The sequence below is a fragment of the Lutra lutra genome, chromosome 10, assembly GCF_902655055.1.
Source record: "Lutra lutra chromosome 10, mLutLut1.2, whole genome shotgun sequence".
Lineage (NCBI taxonomy): Eukaryota > Metazoa > Chordata > Mammalia > Carnivora > Mustelidae > Lutra > Lutra lutra.
Genome location: NC_062287.1, coordinates 3,524,536 through 3,543,283, shown reverse-complemented (window position 1 = coordinate 3,543,283; position 18,748 = coordinate 3,524,536). Strand labels below are relative to the sequence as shown.

The following is an 18,748-nucleotide window of genomic DNA, read 5'->3' as shown; positions in this document are numbered from 1 at the left end:
TGAGTGCAAAAGTATTTACAAATGCACTTTAATTTGTTTTTTTTTTTTAAGATTTTATTTATTTATTTGACAGACAGAGATCACAAGTAGGCAGAGAGGCAGGCAGAGAGAGAGGAAGGAAGCAGGCTCCCCACTGAGCAGAGAGCCTGATGCAGGGCTCGATTCCAGGACCCTGGGATCATGACCTGAGCCGAAGGCAGAGGCCTAACCCACTGAGCCACCCAGGCGCCCCCAAATGTTGTATTTTATTGATGAATTAACTCCTTTATCATTAAAAATGATATTCTTTGGCTTTTTTTTTTTATAGTTTCTGGCTTCAAGTCAATTTGTCTGATATAACCATAACTACTCCTTCTTTCCTCAGTTTCCATTTGCATGGTCTTTCTTCCCTTCTTTCACTTTCAGTCTGATTGTATACTTAAAGCAGAAATGAGTCTCTGTAGGCAGAAGAGAGTTAGGTCTTTTCTTTTTTTCTTTTTTTGTCTCTTTCTTTCCTTCTGTTTTAAATTCATTCAGCCATTCTATGTCTTCTGATTGGAGTATATAGTCCATTTACATTTAAACAGCTGTTGGTAGGAATAGATTTTTTTAAGTTTAATTTTATTTTATTTTCAGTGTTCCAAAATTCATTGTTTATGCACCACACCCAGTGCTCCATGCAATCCGTGCCCTCCTTAATACCCACCACCTGGCTCACCCATTCCCCAACTCCCCATCCTTCCAAAGCCCTCAGTTTGTTTCTCAGAGTCCACAATCTCTCATGGTTCATCTCCCCCTCCGATTTTGCCAACTCACTTCTCCTCTCCAGCTCCCAACGTCCTCCATGTTATTCCTTATGCTGCACAAGTAAGTGAACCATATGATAATGGACTCTCTCTGCTTGTTTCACTTATTTCACTCAGCATCAGCTCTTCCAGTCCTGTCCATGTTGATACAAAAGTGGGTGTTCATCCTTTCTGATGGAGGCATAATACTCCACTGTATATATGGACGATATCTTCTTTATCCACTCGTCTGTTGAAGGGCATCTTGGCTCTTTCCACAGGTTGGCGATTGTGCCCATTGCTGCTATGAACATTGGGGTACTTATATATGGGGTACACTTCTGTTCAGTGCCTCTGTATCTTTGGGGTAAATACCCAATAGTGCAACTGCAGGGTCATAGGGTAGCTCTATTTTTAATTTCTTAAGGAATCTCAACACTGTTTTCCAAAGTGGCTGCACCAACTTGCATTCATTCAGCAAGAGTGTAAGAGGGTTCCCCTTCCTCCACACCCTCTCCAACACTTGTTGTTTCTTGTCTTGTTGATTGTGGCCATTCTAACTGGTGTAAGGTGGTATCCCAATGTGGTTTTGATTTCAATCTCCCTGACGGCTAATGATGATGAACATATTTTCTGTTAGCCATTTTTATGTCTTCTTTGGAGAAGTGTCTGTTCATGTCTGTTGCCCATTTTTTGATGTGACTATCTGTTTGGTGTGTGTTGAGTTTGAGTTCTTTATAGATCTTGGATATCAGCCTTTTGTCTGTAGTGTCACTTGTGAATATCTTCTCCCATTCCGTGGGTTGCCTCTTTGTTTCGCTGACTGTTTCCTTTGCTGTGCAGAAGCTTTTGATATTGATGAAGTCCCAAAAATTCACTTTAGCTTTTGCTTCTTTTGCCTTTGGAGACATGTCTTGAAAGAAGTTGCTGTGGCCGATGTTGAAGATGTTACTGCCTATGTTCTCCTCTAGGATTCTGACAGATTACTGCCTCAGGTTGAAGTCTTTTATCTATTTCAAGTTTATCTTTGTGTATGATGTAAGAGAATGGTCAAGTATCATTCTTCTACACATAGCTGTCCAATTTTCCCAGCACCATTTATTGAAAAGACTGTCTTTCTTCCACTGGGTATTTTTTTCTGCTTTGTCAAAGATTATTTGACCATAGAGCTGAGGGTCCATATCTGCTGTCTCTACCCTGTTCCACTGGTCTATGTGTCTGTTTTTGTACCAGTACTGAGCTGCCTTGGTGATCACAACTCTGCAGTAAAGCTTGAAATCAGACAATGTGATGCCCCCATTTTTTTCTTTTTCAACATTTCCTTAGCAATTCAGGGTCTCTTCTGGTTCCATACAAAATTTTAGGATTGTTTGTTCCAGCTCTTTGAAAAATGCTGGTGGGGTTTTGATCGGGATGGCATTGAAAGTATAGATTACTCTAGGCAGTATAGACATTTTAACAATGTTTATTCTTTCCAATGTTTATTCTATCCAATCCATGAGCCTGGAATGCTCTTTCCATCTTTCTTTGTCTTCTTCAATTTCATTCATGAGTGTTCTGTAGTTCAAGTACAGATATTTACCTCTTTGGTTAGGTTTATTCCCAGATATCTTATGGTTCTTGGTGCTATAGTAAATGGAATCAATTCTCTAAGTTTCCTTTTCTGTATTTTCATTGTTAGTGTATAAGAAAGCAAGTGATTTCTGTACATTGATTTTGTATTCTGCCACATTACTGAATTGCTGTATGAGTTCTAGTAGTTTGGGGTTGGAGTCTTTTGGGTTTTCCACATAAAATATCATGTCATCTGTGAAGAGAGAGAGTTTGACCTCTTTGCCAATTTGAATACCTTTTATTTCCCTTTGTTGTCTGATTGCTGTTGCTGGGACTTCTAGTTTTATGATGAACAACAGTGGTGAGAATGGACATCCTTGGTGTGTTCCTGATCACCAAGGGAAAGCTATCAGCTTTTGCCCCGTGAGGATGATATTTGCTGTGGGTTTTCCATAGATAGATTTTTATGAAGTTCAGGAATGTTCCTTCTATCCCTATACATTGAAAGGTTTTAATCAGGAACGGATGCTTTTTCTTGTCAAATGCTTTTTCTGCATTAATTCAGAGAACCATGTGGTTCTTCTCTCTTATTTATTTGTTCTATCACATTGATTGATTCGCAAATGTTGGACCACCCTTGGATCCCATGGATACATCCCACCTGGTCACGGTGGATAATCTTTTTAATGTACTGTTGGATCCTGTTAGCTGGGATCTTGTTGAGAATCTTGGGATCCATATTCAGCAGGGATATTGGTCTGAAATTCTCCCTTTTGGTGGGGTCTTTGCCTGGTTTGGGGATCAGGGTAATACTGGCTTCATAAAAAGAGTCTAGAAGTTTTCCTTCTGTTTCTATTTTTTGAAATAGCTTCAGGAAAATAGGTATTATTTCGTCTTTGAATGTTTGCTAGAATTCTCCAAGGAATCCATCAGGTCCTGGGCTCTTGTTTTTTGGGAGGTTTTTGATCGCTGATTCAATCTCCTTACTAGATATTGGTCTATTCAGATTGTCAATTTCTTCCTGATTCAGTTTCGGAAGTTTATAGGTTTCCAGGAATGCATCCATTTTGTCTAGGTTGCTTACCTTATTGGCATATAACTGTTGATAATAATTTCTGATGATTGTTTCCTTGGTGTTAGTCATGATCTCTCCCTTTTCATTCATAATTTTAATAATTTGGGTCCTCTTTCTTTTCTTTTGGATTAGTTTGGCCAATGGTTTATCGATCTTATTGATTCTTTCAAAAAACCAGCTTCTAGTGCTGTTGATGTGTTCTACTGTATCTCTAGTTTCCATCTCATTGATCTCTGCTCTAATCTTGATTATTTCCCTTCCTGTGTGTGTGGGTGGCTTAATTTGTTGTTGATTCTCCAGTTCTTTAACGTGTAAAGAGAGCTGGTGTATTCTGGATTTTTCAATTTTTTTGAGGGAGGTTTGTATTTGTATTTTGAGGGAGGTTATGTATTTCCCCCCATAGGTTTTGGACTGAAGTGTGTTCATTCATCGGTTTCCATTAATCATTTAAGTTCTTCTTTGATTTCCTGGTTGATCCAAACATTCTTAAGCAAAGTGGTCTTTAGCTTCCAAGTGTTTGAATTCCTTCCAAACTTCTTCTTGTGACTGAGTTCCAGTTTCAAAGTACTGTGGTCTGAGAATATGCAGGGAACAATCTCAATCTTTTGGTATTGGTTGGGCCCTGATTTGTGACCTACTATGTGGTCTATTCTGGAGAAAGATCCATGTGTGCTCGAGAAGAGTAAGTATTCTGTTGTTTTAGGGTGGAATGTTCTGTATAGATCTATGAGGTCCATCTGGTCCAATGTGTCATTCAATGCTCTTATTTACTGATCTTCTGCTTGGATGATGTATTACTGAGAGCACTGTGTTAAGATCCCCTACTATTAATGTATTCATATCAATATGACTCTTTATCTTTATTAACAGTTGTAGTTGGCTGCTCCCATATTGGAGGCATAAATATTTACAATTGTTAGATCTTCTTGGTGGATAGACCCATTAAGAATGATGTAGTGTTCTTCTTTATCTGACGACAGTCTTTAGTTTAAAATCTAATTTATCTGATATGAGAATTGCTACCCCAGCTTTCTTTTCAGGCCCAGTGGCATGAAAAATGCTTCTCCATTCCTTCACTTTCAGTCTGAATGTATCCTAATGTTCCAAATGGGTCTCTTGTAAACAACTTAAGGATGGATCCTGTCATTTCATCCAATCTGCAATTCTGTGCCATTTTATGGGAGTGTTTAGGCTGTTCACCTTGAGAGTGATTATTGAAAGATACGTTTTTATTGACATCATGTTGCCTATGAAGTCCTTGTTTCTATAGATTGTTTCTGTAATTTTCTGTTCTATGACACTCTTGGGTTCTTTCTTCCTTTATAGAAACCCCCTTAGTATTTCTTGTAGTGCCAGCTTGGTGGTCACATACTCTTCTAAACCTTGCCAGTCTTGGAAGCTCCTTATCTCCCCATGCATTCTGAATGTCAGCCTTGCTGGATAAAGTATTCTTGGCTGCATGTTTTTCTCATTTAGTGCCCTGAATATGGCTTGCCAGCTCTTTCTGGCTTGCCAGGTTTCTGTGGGACAGGTCTGACGTTATTCTGATGGACCTTCCCCTGTATGTAAGGAATATCTTCCCCCTAGTTGCTCTCAAAAGCTCTTGTCTAAAATTATGATTTGTCAGTCTCACAATCAAGTGCCTCGAGGTCTTTCTAGATTCACTGATCTTGGGGGATGTTCTTCCTACCTCTAGGACACGAATGCTGGTTCCATTCCCCAGACTGGGAAAATTTTCATGGAGAATTTGTCAAACTCTATCTTCTAATCTTTTCTTTCTCCTCCCCCCGCAGGGATCCCAATAATTATGACGTTGGAACGTTTCATGGTGTCATTTATTTCCCTAATTCTGCTTATGGCTTCTAAGCTGTTTGTTCCAGGCCTCTACCAGATCCTTTTTCTCTATCAGTTTGTCATCTAGATCACTAATTCCATATTCTGCCTTGGTTACCCTAGCTGTTGGGAGTATTTAGGTTAGATTGGATCTCATTGGTAGCATTTTTAACTTCTTCCTGGGCAGCTTTCACTTCTGCCCTAATGGATTCCATGCTGTCACTAATGGTTTTCTCCAACCTAGCCATTCCCAGGATAATTGTTACTCTGAATTCCCTTTCCAACATAATGTTTATGTCCATACCCAACAGCTCTGATGGAGAGGACACAGTCTCTGAATTTTTCCTCTATTAGGTGTTCCTCCTCCTAGTCATTTTGGTGAGAGGTGGTTGAGGGGATGTGTAGCTGATTATATCAACCATGATCCAGGCAAGGTGCACCCTGGAATGCTTCTGAGCAATTGGAAGTCACCACCAAAAACAAAGAAAAAAGTAAAAATGAGAGAGAGAAAGAGACAGGGGGGAAAAAAAAAAAGATCCAGCCAGAACGGGCCCCAAAGATAAGATTTATAAGGTATACAAACAAAAACAGACAAACAAAAAGACTGACAAAAGTAAATGTAAAGAAAAAAAAAAAAAACAGTCAAATGACCCCAAGGATAAGATTTATATAATACCAGAACAAAAACAAATATACAGAAACACTGACAGGAGACAAAGATGGGAGGAGGGTTATAAATCCTCCATGTGGAAGGTTCCATGTGGAATGAGGAAGGTTATTTCAGTTCTTCCTGGGTGTATCTTGATATCTTTGTTAAAGGACTCAACTTTCCAGAGATAAAGGGAGATTAAAATTGGTTTATGTATAGGGGTAGTATTGATTAGGGGAAGAGGATTACCTTGAAGCTTACATCTATATGTATATTTTTAAAAAAAAGAAAAGAAAAACACAGGTATATGTATGCAAAACGTTCAAGTTAAAAGGTTATTATGGAATATATTGTATTAAACCTCTAGTTGTAATGGTAAGTAGGTTAAAAAAATTAAAAAGAGGGGCGCCTGGGTGGCTCAGTTGGTTAAGCGACTGCCTTCAGCTCAGGTCATGATCCTGGAGTCCCGGGATCTAGTCCCGCATCAGGCTCCCAGCTCCACGGGGAGTCTTCTTCTCCCTCTGACCTTCTCCTCGCTCATGCTCTCTCTCACTGTCTCTCTCTCTCTCAAATAAATAAATAAAATGTTTAAAAAAAATTAAAAAGAACAAGAATAGTGAGAACAAATTAAAAATTAAAGTTGTATCTATGAAATATACAGGTTTTAGGGCAACACCGGGAGCTTAATATATTGTTTTCCCCTGATATTGGGGTTTTACAGCTTTATGGGGACCCTGTGGTGATTGTCCTCTCGTTCTTTTGGCTGGCTTTGGGGGGAGTGCTGCCTCGTTGTTTTTCAGTCAGTCTTGCTTGGGTTGAGTCCTCCTGACCCCCTATCAAGGGGCTGGGCTCTGGAAGCTGGTTTTTCAGGCTTTTGTTCTCTTGAGGTTTTTTTTTTCTTTTTGGGGGCTTTCTGCAGCTTTTCGGAGGTTCAGTGGAAAACAAACTGCACCCAGACCTCCATCTGAGAGAAGCCTCAGTCTGCTCCCCTCTGGGTGGTCCAGAACACACAGACTCTCCTTTGCCAGCTCCGCTGAGCCATGCAAACTCCCACAGGCAGTGCACATCCCCAGCCACCGTCCTGGGGTCGCCCGAAGCACCTGCTTGTCTCTGCTACTAAAACCGTGAGCGATACTGGTCCAGGGAGCCCGCTTCTGGTGGCTGCCTTTGCTGGGACTGTCGTCTGGGGTCCAGACCTCAGGTTGCCACTGCAGGATGGTGACTCGGCCAGTCCTAGAGATCGATGGCTAGCGCCTGCACAGAGTTTTCTCAGGTTGTGGCAGGGAGTGGGTCAGACCCTGTTCGCGCAGTGTGCAAAAGTTCCAGGGAGCGCAGGCTGGTGCCGTCACCAGACTCCCTCATGCGTGGGGCGGGAGTATGCCCAGCCGAGCCGTGGTGCAAGCTGCGCAACCCCGGCTCTGCCTCACTCTCTCTGGCAGGGGTGGTCGCCAGTGGTGGCCATCCTGGGACTGTGGGCTTAGGCCTGTGCCCCTGACCACCCAATTCCACCAGCTGCCCCTTAAGATCTTTTGCTCTTTTTGAGTGCTTTTAACCAGACTCCAAGTTACTGCTGGTCCCAACCACAGGGCACTTTCGTACTGGGGTATTACTTTGCAATGGGTCGCTTCTGGTGGCTCCCTCCCCCTTCTATTTATCCTTCGATATCAGTCCAATCGGTCCCAGTACACTTTAGCTCTCCGCTGGTGTCTTCTGCCCCCGTAGAGATCCAGAAGCGTATAATCCTACATCTCAGGCTGATTTCATGGGTGTTCAGAGTGTTCTGATAGATAATTAGCTCACTTTAGGGAACCGGTTGAAACAGGGTCTCCTCCTTCTCTGCCATCTTGCCCCTCCTCTCCTGGTAGGAAGAGATTTACTACTGACATTTTGTGAATTGTTTTCAAGCTGATTTGTAGTTCCTTTACTCCTTTTTCTCTCTCTTGCTCTCTTCTTTTGTGATTCGATTTTCTGAGGTGGTAGGTTTTGATTCCTTTCTCTTCATGTTTTGTGTTTCTTCTATAAGTTTTTGCTTTGTGGTTATCATGAGGCTTTAATAAAACATCTTAAGAGTCACAACAGTCTATTTTAGGTTGGTAACAACTAAACTGAATGCATTCAAAAGCTCTGTAATTCTACACATTTCTTCCCCATTTTGTTTTTGATGGCAACAATTTACAACTTTTACATTGTGTATACATTAAGAAATTATTATAGTTATAATTATTTCTAATATTTAAGTTTTTTAACCTTTATATTAGAGTTAGAAGTTATTTACGTGCCACTATGACAATATTGGAGTTTTCTGAATTTTTCTATATACTTAACTGTTAGCAGTGATTTTATACTTTCATATATTTTTATGTTGCTAATTTATGTCCTTTAATTCCAGCTTGAAACATTAACACTTCTTGTAAAAGCACTCATGATCAACTCTTTAGTCTCTTCTTGTCTGGAAAATTCTTTATTTCTCCTTCAGTTCTCAAGGAAAACTTTGCCAGGTAGAGTATCCTCGGTTAGCTGTTTTTTTTCCTATCAGTACTTTGAATATACTATCCGTCTCCCTTCTTGCTTATAAAGCTTCTGCTGATGGTCCTGCGTTAGTTCCCTTGTAAATAACAAGTTATTTTCCTCTTGCTGCTTTAAGATGCTCTCCTGGTCTTTAATTTGTGAATAACTTAACTGCAATGTGTCTTTGTGTGTATCTCTTAAGATGCAGCTTATCTGTATTCTTTGGTCTTCCTAGAATTGGACTTTTATGACTTTCCCCAGATTAGGGAAGTTTTTAGCCATTACTTCTTTGAAGAAGCTTTCTGCTCCTTTGTCTCTCTTCTCCTTTTGGGAGCCCTATAATATGTCCGTTGGTCCATGATGGTGTATTCTAAGTCCTTTAAGCTATCTTCCCTTTCATTTTTTTTTTTCTTTTTTGCTTCTCTGATTGGATAGATTCCACTCCCTACCTTCATTTGGTTAATCTTTCTTTCCACCTATTCTAGTCTGCTGCTGAACACCTCTACTGAATTTTGTAGTTAGTTACTATATTCTTCAGCTCCATGATTTCTGTTAGAAAACAAAAACAACAACAACAAAAAACCTACCTCTTTGTTGAAATGCTTACTTTGTTAATGCCTTGCTCTCCTGACCTTAACAAGCATCTTTATGACTGTTATTTTGAGTTCTATTGTGTAAATCACTTATCTCCACTTCATTAAGATTTGTCTCTAGAGATTTATTTTGTTCTTTTGTTTGGAATGTATTTCCCCATTTTTTTTTTCCATTTTTCTTATTCCCTCTGTGGGTTCTGCATAGTAGATAATACAGACAGCTCTACCAGTCTTGACCACTGGTGTCATATAGAAGATGAGCCTCATCAAATCAGCACAGGCTAAACTGTTGGTTGTCTTTTAAATCTGTGTGATTACTCAAACAGACTTTTTTTTTTTTTTTTTAGTGGTTCCTAGTAGTTGAGGGACCTGACAGTGTCCCAAAAGGATCACAGTCAGCACCTAGATGCAGGCTGACTGTAAGACTGACTCTCAGGAAGCAGTCTGTGAAATACATAGTCAAACCCGCTTCAGGGAAAGACTTGCCAGTTCCCTCTACGTGGAGCCCTGGGGGATACCCGGGTGAGCACCCTCACGCATCGCTGGTAAGAACCACCTCACTGTTAGCTACAGGCCTGTGGGATTTGTGAATGCAAGCTCCGCCGGCGATCAGATGCAGTCACCCCTGAGCGGCAACAGTAAAGGTAGGGCACCAGGCATGTGTTCACTCTTCTTCTACAGAGGGGCTGATGACCTGGTTTTACAGTGGGAGTGAGCCAGAGGGAGAAGGTGACAGAAATGCCCACTAGCTCCCCTGCGCTCCATGGGGAGTCACAGCCATCTTCTTAATGCATGCAGCCAGGCTCTTGCATATGGACTCTCCACAGCAGACTGGAAAGTAGGTAGTCAATTTCCTTCCAGGGAAAGACTAGAGATGGGCATTTTTGCCTACTCTCTCTGTGCTAACAAGGCCTGTGGGGATAGTTAATAGTGAATGTGAGCCCATTAAGAATGGTTTCTATAGGGGTGCCTGGGCGGCTCGGTGGGTTAAAGCCTCTGCCTTCGGCTCAGGTCATGATCTCAGGGTCCTGGGATCGAGCCCCGCATTGGGCTCTCTGCTCAGCAGGGAGTCTGCTTCCCTTTCTCTCTCTCTCTCTGCCTGCCTCTCTGCCTACTTGTGATCTCTGTCTGTCAAATAAATAAATAAAATCTTTAAAAAAAAAAAAAAAGAAGAATGGTTTCCGTAGTCCTGTGGGTCTTGTGAGTGTATAACTAATCGGCTTTCAGAGGTAGGTGTTTTGGGGGTCTGTCTTTTGAGTGATAGGGTGCCGAACGTATGGTCCACATCCTCTGCTGCTCATGGAGAATGGGGATGCCCTCTTGATGGTATGGCACTGTGCTGGGTATAGTTTTTATGGAAAGAGTGTGTTTAAGCCTTTCCTATCCATTTCAATGTGGGTTATTTTCTTAGTTGCCTGATGTGTAGGAGTCACTGAACTACTTTCTCGATTTCTCTTAGAGGGACTACTCTGTGTATGTATCTGGGGGAGGAGGGAATTTCGGGGATTTCCTATCTTACCATCTAGGTTCCTCCAATTGAATGGTCCTGCTGAATTGAAGTAGCAGTTTCTCATTAATTGTAGACTGTAACTGGGAGTTATAAATGGAATTTTTCTCTTAACCTCACTCTCAGAATGTCAGCTGCTAGTGTACAGAAATGCAGAATTTTTTTTATACTGACCTTAGATCCTGAAACCCTGCTAAATCTACTTATTAGTTCTCCTATTAGATTTTTAAAATTAGATTCCTTAAGAATATAATTAAGATTACTTGTTTATTAGATTCCTTATTTTTATTAGATTTCCTAGTATTGTCTATTCACAAAATACTTTTTTTTCAATCCAAATGCCTTTTATTTCTTTTTCTTGCTAGAAGCTTCAGTACAATGTTCAACATAAAGGATCAGGGGGTATCCTTGTCTGTTCCTGATCTTAGGAGGAAATCATTCAGTCTTTCAACATTAACTACATTAATATAATCTTTCTTTTGATAATGGATTTACTTCCTATTCGGGAATCCTATGCAATAGTTCCCAAGAAAAAGCTATTGATTGGCCCAATGAAGCAAAATTCATTCTGGTTTTGGAAGTCACAGTTATTTAGAGATAAATGAGTAAGTTGAGAAAGCATAATTAACACTATTATAACACAGGTATGCACAAGTTACTGATGGTAACTTATGGTAATCTTTTACCATTAGAATTTGACAGTCTTTCGTTGAACGTTAATATCTCAATTCCACAGTGTGATCCGTCCACTAAAAATTCCAGTCTCAGAGGGTGATGACCCACTCACTATAGGAGGGGAATGGATAAATCTGAATCTTTTTTGCAGCTTTCGGTTCTTTTCCTGTCTTAAGCAAAAGATCCTCACCAAAGAAATATGTGGTAGGAGAAGAGAAAAAGGAGAAAACATTCTTAACTTCTCTAAAATAAACCACATCTGAGATGAAGCCCTTGGGGCTGATGGCCTTCTAATGAAGCAAGGAGAATGGTGTTCTGCATAGCTCACGTGCCCTCTACACCGCACAGTTTACAAGAAATACTTGGTGAGCCTTGGCAAGAAATCCAGAAGGAGTTGTCTTAGGACTTTCAGCATTTTATACTAATGTATGTACTTTGCTTAATAACCATGTATATACATGAAAAGCTGACATAATTTTAAAAATATGGATTACTTGCAATCAAAAGACCTCCTTAATAGCCATTTCAATCCTGCTTTTCTTAAAATCAGAGGACATGGGTCATTAGTTCCATCATCCTTGTGATATCCTAAGAATTGGCAATCTTGAGCCATACAGTGGTACATTTATCAGTTATAGAGGAAAGACCATTATTTAATTTGCAGGTGATATCGTAGTAAAGCAAATGTCATAGTTACTTTAAAGGTCCCTTTGGCAGATGTCAAGATAGTCCGCATCAACATACACTGAATTGCACATTAGAAATACAATGACCACCGTACCAAATTATCGTACATTATCCTAGGGGTTATAAAAAGCTTAGTAAGTACTGTGATTTATTCATTTACTGAAATGTTATTTTAAGGCACAGTTAAAATAATCTGGAACTCTTGAGCAATTCTTCTGAATAACAGAAAACAGAGAGCTCTTACCAAGTTTGCAATGATGTAATGGTAGCCTTTTACATGCTTCCCAACACTCACAATCTGTGAAAATGGAAGGAAACAAGAGAAAACCAATTTAACTTTACTGAAGAATATATTTAAACATAGAATCTTAGCTAGTTTAGCCTAATTCCATGTGGAAACATGATGAAAAAAATGTTACACTTTTCCTTGTAATTAGAAGAAATTCCTAAGCCACCTTAAAAATTAAGTGATTAAAGTAAAAAAATTAAGTGATTAAAGTAAAAAAAAAAATTCTAATTTCAGTCATGCTATATAAATGATCCTTCAATCAGTAAACCTTGTTTAAAAAACTACACTGTTATTCCCTCGAAGAGGAGGAGATGGTTGTGAAACAAACTGATAGTTCATACATATATTCTAAAAAAGAACATACACTAACGTAAGAAACTTAAAATTATTTTGGTCCAAAGAAGATAGACATCCTTAATTTGTTGGTAATTTATAGAAATGTATGATATGCTGTTAAGTGTCTTCCACTGTTAAGAATGATTTTCTATGAGTAGACTGGACTTTTGTCCTGAGCAGCAAGCAAGGTTTCTGTAAGGCAAAGTACCTGTGTTTAGATGCTTCTAAAACTAGAGTACTTAGTTAATTCCCACCTGCATATGAATAGAGCAGTATTTTATTATAATCAAAAGAATAAAGACAAAACATCATCAAGAGACTTTTTCTCTGTTAGATTCATTAATTTTTTTTAGAGATTTTATTTATTTGACAGAGATCACAAGTAGGCAGAAAGGCAGGCAGAGAGAGAGGAGGAAGCAGGCTCCCTGCTGAGCAGAGAGCCCAATGCGGGGCTCGATCCCAGGACCCTGGGATCACGACCTGAGCTGAAGGCAGAGGCTTTAACCCACTGAGCCACCCAGGTGCCCCGATTCATTAATTTTTTTTTCTAAGACTGTTTCTAGGAATGTTTCAGGAATTAGAAATTCAGAAATTTCTATCACAGAAATAAAATTGCATTAGAAGTTAAAACTCTTATTTTCTATAAAATCGACAATTTCTTCAATGAGAGAAAATCTAATGACAGATACCAGTGAGCAGTGTGGTAACTTCACTGGTTCCTCAAAGGGCACTACATGATGTATGAGTTTCGTGTACTTCAATCACCAAAGAAAAAAATTAAATTGCTTTCAGCATTTTAATATCCTCAAAAAATAATTCTTTGTAAATAGGTGACTTGTGTATAAAATAAAGGAAAACCCTTTTAAAATCCAGAAAATACAAAATGTGCTCAAAAACAGAGCTTTGCACACAAGGCCACTGGTGAAATGAGTGTCTGCTCATCTCATCATTGCTTTCTGGTCACAGCTAAGACCTTCCCTTATCCTGATGGCTCTGCAGTTTCACTACAATGGAGTTTGGATTTTTACCTTAGTATTTTTTATATTGTTTGGGATTTGTTGTGTTTCCAGAGTATGAAGATTTCCCTTCAACAATTCTGGGAAATTCTCCACCCACATCCCTGAAAACATCCCTTCAAAGATATCTGTGTTTGCCTCTAACAGGTACTGCAATGTTGCTGTCACTGATTCCCACCTCACAGCGTGTGGTACAAATTAAATTCAGTTCACAATCTGCCTACAGAAGGTTGTGATGACCACTTGCCATAGGATGTATCTGCCCTACCACACGGAGCCCGGCTCCGGTGGAACACACTCGCTGACTCCTCGTCCAGGTAGCAGGTGGTTTTCTAGTCCCCTTCGTGATTGCGGTATCACCCTTCAAGAGTGTGGCTTTCGATCGGATTGAGGTTGAACTTACTGCCTTGGCTGCGCCCCAAGTTCCTGTTCTTGGGTGACCATTAGCCCCCGAGTCAGGCTGTCCAATCTGGCAGCTTATATGGGCGCAGTCCCCTCCAGAGTCCTTCTTGGCTCCTGAAATGTTCTTTACTCTCCAGGAAGCTTTCCTTTGCGTGTGCAATGTTTTACACAGCGTGTCTCCAGCTTTCCTCTTGCCTGATTCATCTAGTCCACAGTTAATCTAAAACTGAACAGCCCTCGACAGTCTCACCATACAGACGAAGACAAGCCATGTGTAGATGGGATTGCAAAGAAAGGCCAGGAAAGAAACTGTGTAACTAGTCATCATACCGGGTAACCCAAACCTGATTGATTTAGCCCAGGCTGAGGAGGCCAGAGCCCTGGAATTCTCTGGGAATCGGAGGTGGAGCTTGTGCAAAAGATAATTATTAAGGAACACTTGATGGCTGGTACTCAGGACACACTGTCGCAAAGTGGCCAGAGCTCCCTCTATGGGACCTCAGCAGGGACTGCCGCCCTCGGACAGTTCATTGCTTCTCTCTTGAGCTTTCCCTGAAACCTTCTCCAGCGTGATGGGGTCAGCCTCCTCACTCTCCCCAATCCCCCACACTCAGCCCGCCTCTTCTCTCTCAAGGCTCTCAGTGTGTGATTTCTCCATGGCTACACTCCATACCCTCTCCCTTCTTCTAAAAACATTGTGAAAAGCTAACTCTTGTAAATGTTAAAAAGATGTGGGACCAGTAAAAATTCTGCCTTTGGTGCTTCCACAAGGAAACAACCGTACCTTCTTGACTGCCTGTAAGTTCAACCTTATATAAGAAGTTTTCACGACTTATAATACAAGTAAAAGTGACAACAGTCCTGGCAGAAAAGACCTTGCTGAGCTTGGTGTGCATTGGCGTGATGGGCATTGGGGGCCTCGGGGAGCGGTGAGCAGACGATTTATTCACCTGGCTGGGGAAGCCAGACAGAACCCCGTTTTGCCAAGCCAGATCCTTGCTGGGGAAAAACAAAGGTGCTGCAGAAACTGCTGAGGCCCTTACAGCCTCTGACCACGGTGGGCCAGGGGTTAAGGCCAGGTCTTGGGCCCTCTGCCAAGCATGTAACACTAGATGGAAGTTTCTTTGTGAACAACATCAATAAAAATCCAGTGGATACTCCAATACTCTATAGGAAAGTGTCCTGCACCCACAGTGCTGTTTGGTTAAGCTAAATAATTTATTTTTTTATGGTTGTGTGAAACAGTGTCACAGGTATGGTTTGACTTGGCCATCATCATCTCAACCCAAGTGCAGACGGTCTCATGTGTAAAAACAAAAACAGAACAGAAAACAACCCCACCCCAAACAAACAAACAACCCAACCAAACGAGAAACTCAAAAACAACAAATCTGAGTGACTTGACTTTGGAAGCAGGCCAAACCTTGTGTCTCTGCATTTCCGATTTTATTCTTTATAAAGAGGGAAAATAAACAGTGAGGTGAAAGATACAAGGATATATTACAGCATGGGTATGTCTGCAGCACCGCTGACTGTCAGAGACAGGGCTGGCCGCCCCCAAGGCCTCTCTCTGATCGGTTCAGCACCTGCAGCTGTAACGGCCAGCACCCAGAGTCCCATGACCTTAGGGTGTCCTCTGGTCCCCAAAGCCCACTTTGCTCATGGTGGGGAGGGGCGGGAGGCCAGGTCAGAAGTGCCAGGAAATGGATGCCCCCCACCCCCAGAAGCCCTCCCACAGTGATGGACAAGTGGGTTTGGGCCAGTTGTTAAGGGGGAAACATGCCTACGTTGAGGCCTTGGTTCCAATAATTAATTACGGCCTTTCATAAGACAGAAAAATGTTGGGAGTAGAGACTCTGCATCTCTATTTTTTTCATCTTAAAAAAACACAAAAAAACCAGAGGATGCAAATGAACAAAGAATGATGATTAAGTGTCCATTCAGAGTTCTAAAGAACGGGTTAGGAAGGATATACAAGTTCCACAGATCATACACTTTCCAAGGAGCCCATTTTTCCAAGAATAAAACGCTTAAGAAAAGGGACTAATTGATTCCTTTGATTATTTTTTCTTGTTTGTTTTTTTAGGAAACAAAGAGTTGCTTAGAAATATCTATGGTGTTGGTCAAATGATTCAATTCTAAAATCTGGCCTCAGTGCACTAATAACGCCAGATGCAGCCACCGCACTGTTTTGTTAACAAATTACGGCCTAATCTCTATGACTGTGACTTCTAAATCTTTACTCTTCTATTAAAATTAAGGAAGAATGAATCCAAGAGACTTTCCCACCTTGGCCTACCTTTAAATAAACTGAGTTGAATAAATGTGTCCTATGTATAAATTTAGGGTAAGCAGATTGAAGGCTTATAGACATAAGTAAGCTGGTGCTGCTGCTATAAGGGTGTTTAATTAATCTCTTAAGGTGATAAGCCTCACACAGAATTGACTGAAATGCAGAGTAAAGTAAAGGGAATGCCATGGATTTTAAGAAGTGGTATCATTCAGCTGGGAGAACAAGGTAATTTGAAAGACAGAACAGATGTTAAATATTGATTGAATGGATGAATACAGAAGTTAGCATATAAATGCCACAAACACAGTATATTAAGATCATTTTGAGGCCTGTAAATGATGAGAGTCTGGCCTTTAACCCACAATCCAATTTTATGCGAATCCTTTACATACCAATGGTTTATAAAGCATTCGGGGGTCTTTCCAGAGGAGGGGTGCTGTGTATTACTTCGAACTACTATTACAAAGCCATGATCATGATATTGAACTGTCCTCAAGCTAGAAGCCTGCAACAGCACACCCAAATATGAATGATTTTGGTTTTCCTTCTACTTTGAATTTATAAGTCAGCTGGAAATTCCTCTCCTGCCTGTTACCACATTCCAGAGAATTCTGCGACAGGAGCAGGGCAGGCCAGCGTTTGATGGTGTTGGGGACACAAAGCCCAGTAAATGCTGGAGATGTCCTGTCACTCTCCCCAGTCCTTTGTATCTACAGAAATCCCAAACTCCCAGATGTCCCTCGAATGTTGATTTTTCAGAATGCTTCAAAGTATTTTATTATAGATAAAAACTCAAGCTTTAGCTTGTTTAGTTTGTTGAGTTAGTTTACCTCAGTTTCACCAAAAGAAAAATATAAGGCAAAGGGCTTTTGCAAACGGACTGCTGAGTTACAGCCTCCTAAGAAAACAGCAGGACTTTTCCTTCTGGGGGTGTGATTCAAAGACAGAGAGAGGAAAATAACCCCAGAAGCAAAGGAATGAGGCTACTTCGTGTGAGAAGAGATTCAGGGAGAAGATGGAAGGACAGCGCTCATCAGATGTTTTAAGTGATAGGGGGTCCGCACACACATACACTTGGAGATGGTAGAAATTATAAAACTTTCTAAATAGGACAAACTCATTTTTAGGGAAAAGGGAGTAGAAGAGCATTGCCCATGAAAGGATGGCTGCCTCTCAAAGCAGTGGTGTGATCTCTCCGTGGAAGTGCCCAAGGGACTGCTGACTTCCAGTAGAAGATGTACTAGAAGTAGAAGGGATAGAGGCCTTCTCAGGCATCAAGTCCTTTGTCTGCACCACCAGTGAGTGTCAGATACACAACTGGTCACCCACTAAGGCTCTTCTCTGACCGGTTCAGCACATGCTGCTGTAATGCCTGGCACCTGGAGTTCTGTGACTTTAGGGTCTGCTCTGGACCCAGAGCCCACTTTGCTCATGGTGGGGAGGGGCAGAAGGCCAGGTCGGAAGTGCCAGGGAGTGGATGCCTTCCTCCCACAGTGACTGACAGGAGCCGGTGCACAAATATTCCAATGCCCTTGCCAGAGAGAGGATTGTGACATGTGTGTTCTATTTACACTAATTTCAAGTGACATTTACAATAATCTTCCAGTAATTTACATTAATTTCAAATGAGATTAAGCCTCCGTTACCCACGTGGTAATTTCGGGATAAATGCACCTTTTTTTTTCTTTTTAATTTTTTTTTTTTTTAAGATTTTTAAAATTTATTTAACAGACAGGGATCACAAGTAGGCAGAGAGGCAGGCAGGGAGAGAGAGAGAGAGGGAAGCAGGCTCCCTGCTAAGCAGAGAGCCCGATGTGGGGCTCGATCGATCCCAGGACTCTGGGATCATGACCTGAGCTGAAGGCAGAGGCTTTAACCCACTGAGCCACCCAGGTGCTCCCTAAATACACCTTTAATTGACTGAATTTCTCCACTGCCCTTCTAGTGTGTTTTTTACCTCCCAAACTGACTGATTAGACATAAATCTTTGTCTTGAGGTCTGCTTCTGCAGAAACCAAACTAAGACAGTCTACAAATAAAAAAAGAAATGACAAATGTGGCAGGAAAATTAATAAGGGTACAAAACACTTTTGTTGGCTAACTGTGCCAAGCTTTTCATCCCTATAATGCAACACACATACATCATATTCTGAGTCCCTAACCACTGTCTATAGTCAAAGACTCAAGTTGCATAAAACACCATGCTTTTATTTGGATATCTAAATTTGGTGGGAAAGGTTAAACCTCTTATATAGGGAAATAGGAATGAATCGGTACCTTTATTTAATACCTCCTTCTTATTCCCAACATATGATCTTCCCTTTCATACTGTCTTTATATATCTTAAGAACAACCATTCTTAGTACTGGTCTCTCTCTTCGACTATATTCCAAATGTTAAAAAAAAAAAAAAAAAAACCAACAACAACTGCAAAACACCTTTAATTTCATCCCTTCAGAACAAAGATGGTAGATCACTTTGTATACACCTCTCTACACTGAAGGCCCTATTAGTGATGTGATTTGAATGTGGTTGTAAAACAATGACTGAAAACTAAGTGCTGAAAT

At 40.8% G+C, this 18,748-nt stretch overlaps 1 protein-coding gene across 11 annotated transcripts in view; it reads right to left on the bottom strand.

Annotated features, from left to right (window-relative positions):
* The window catches only part of GRIA4 (glutamate ionotropic receptor AMPA type subunit 4), a 398,776-nt gene that overhangs the window by 88,802 nt on the left and 291,226 nt on the right, over positions 1–18,748 (bottom strand). For all 11 annotated transcript variants that reach the window (XM_047690816.1, XM_047690815.1, XM_047690814.1 and 8 more), the window contains one exon: positions 12,090–12,143. In XM_047690816.1, the coding sequence (XP_047546772.1) occupies positions 12,090–12,143 (54 nt within the window). The remainder of the gene's footprint in view (positions 1–12,089; positions 12,144–18,748) is intronic.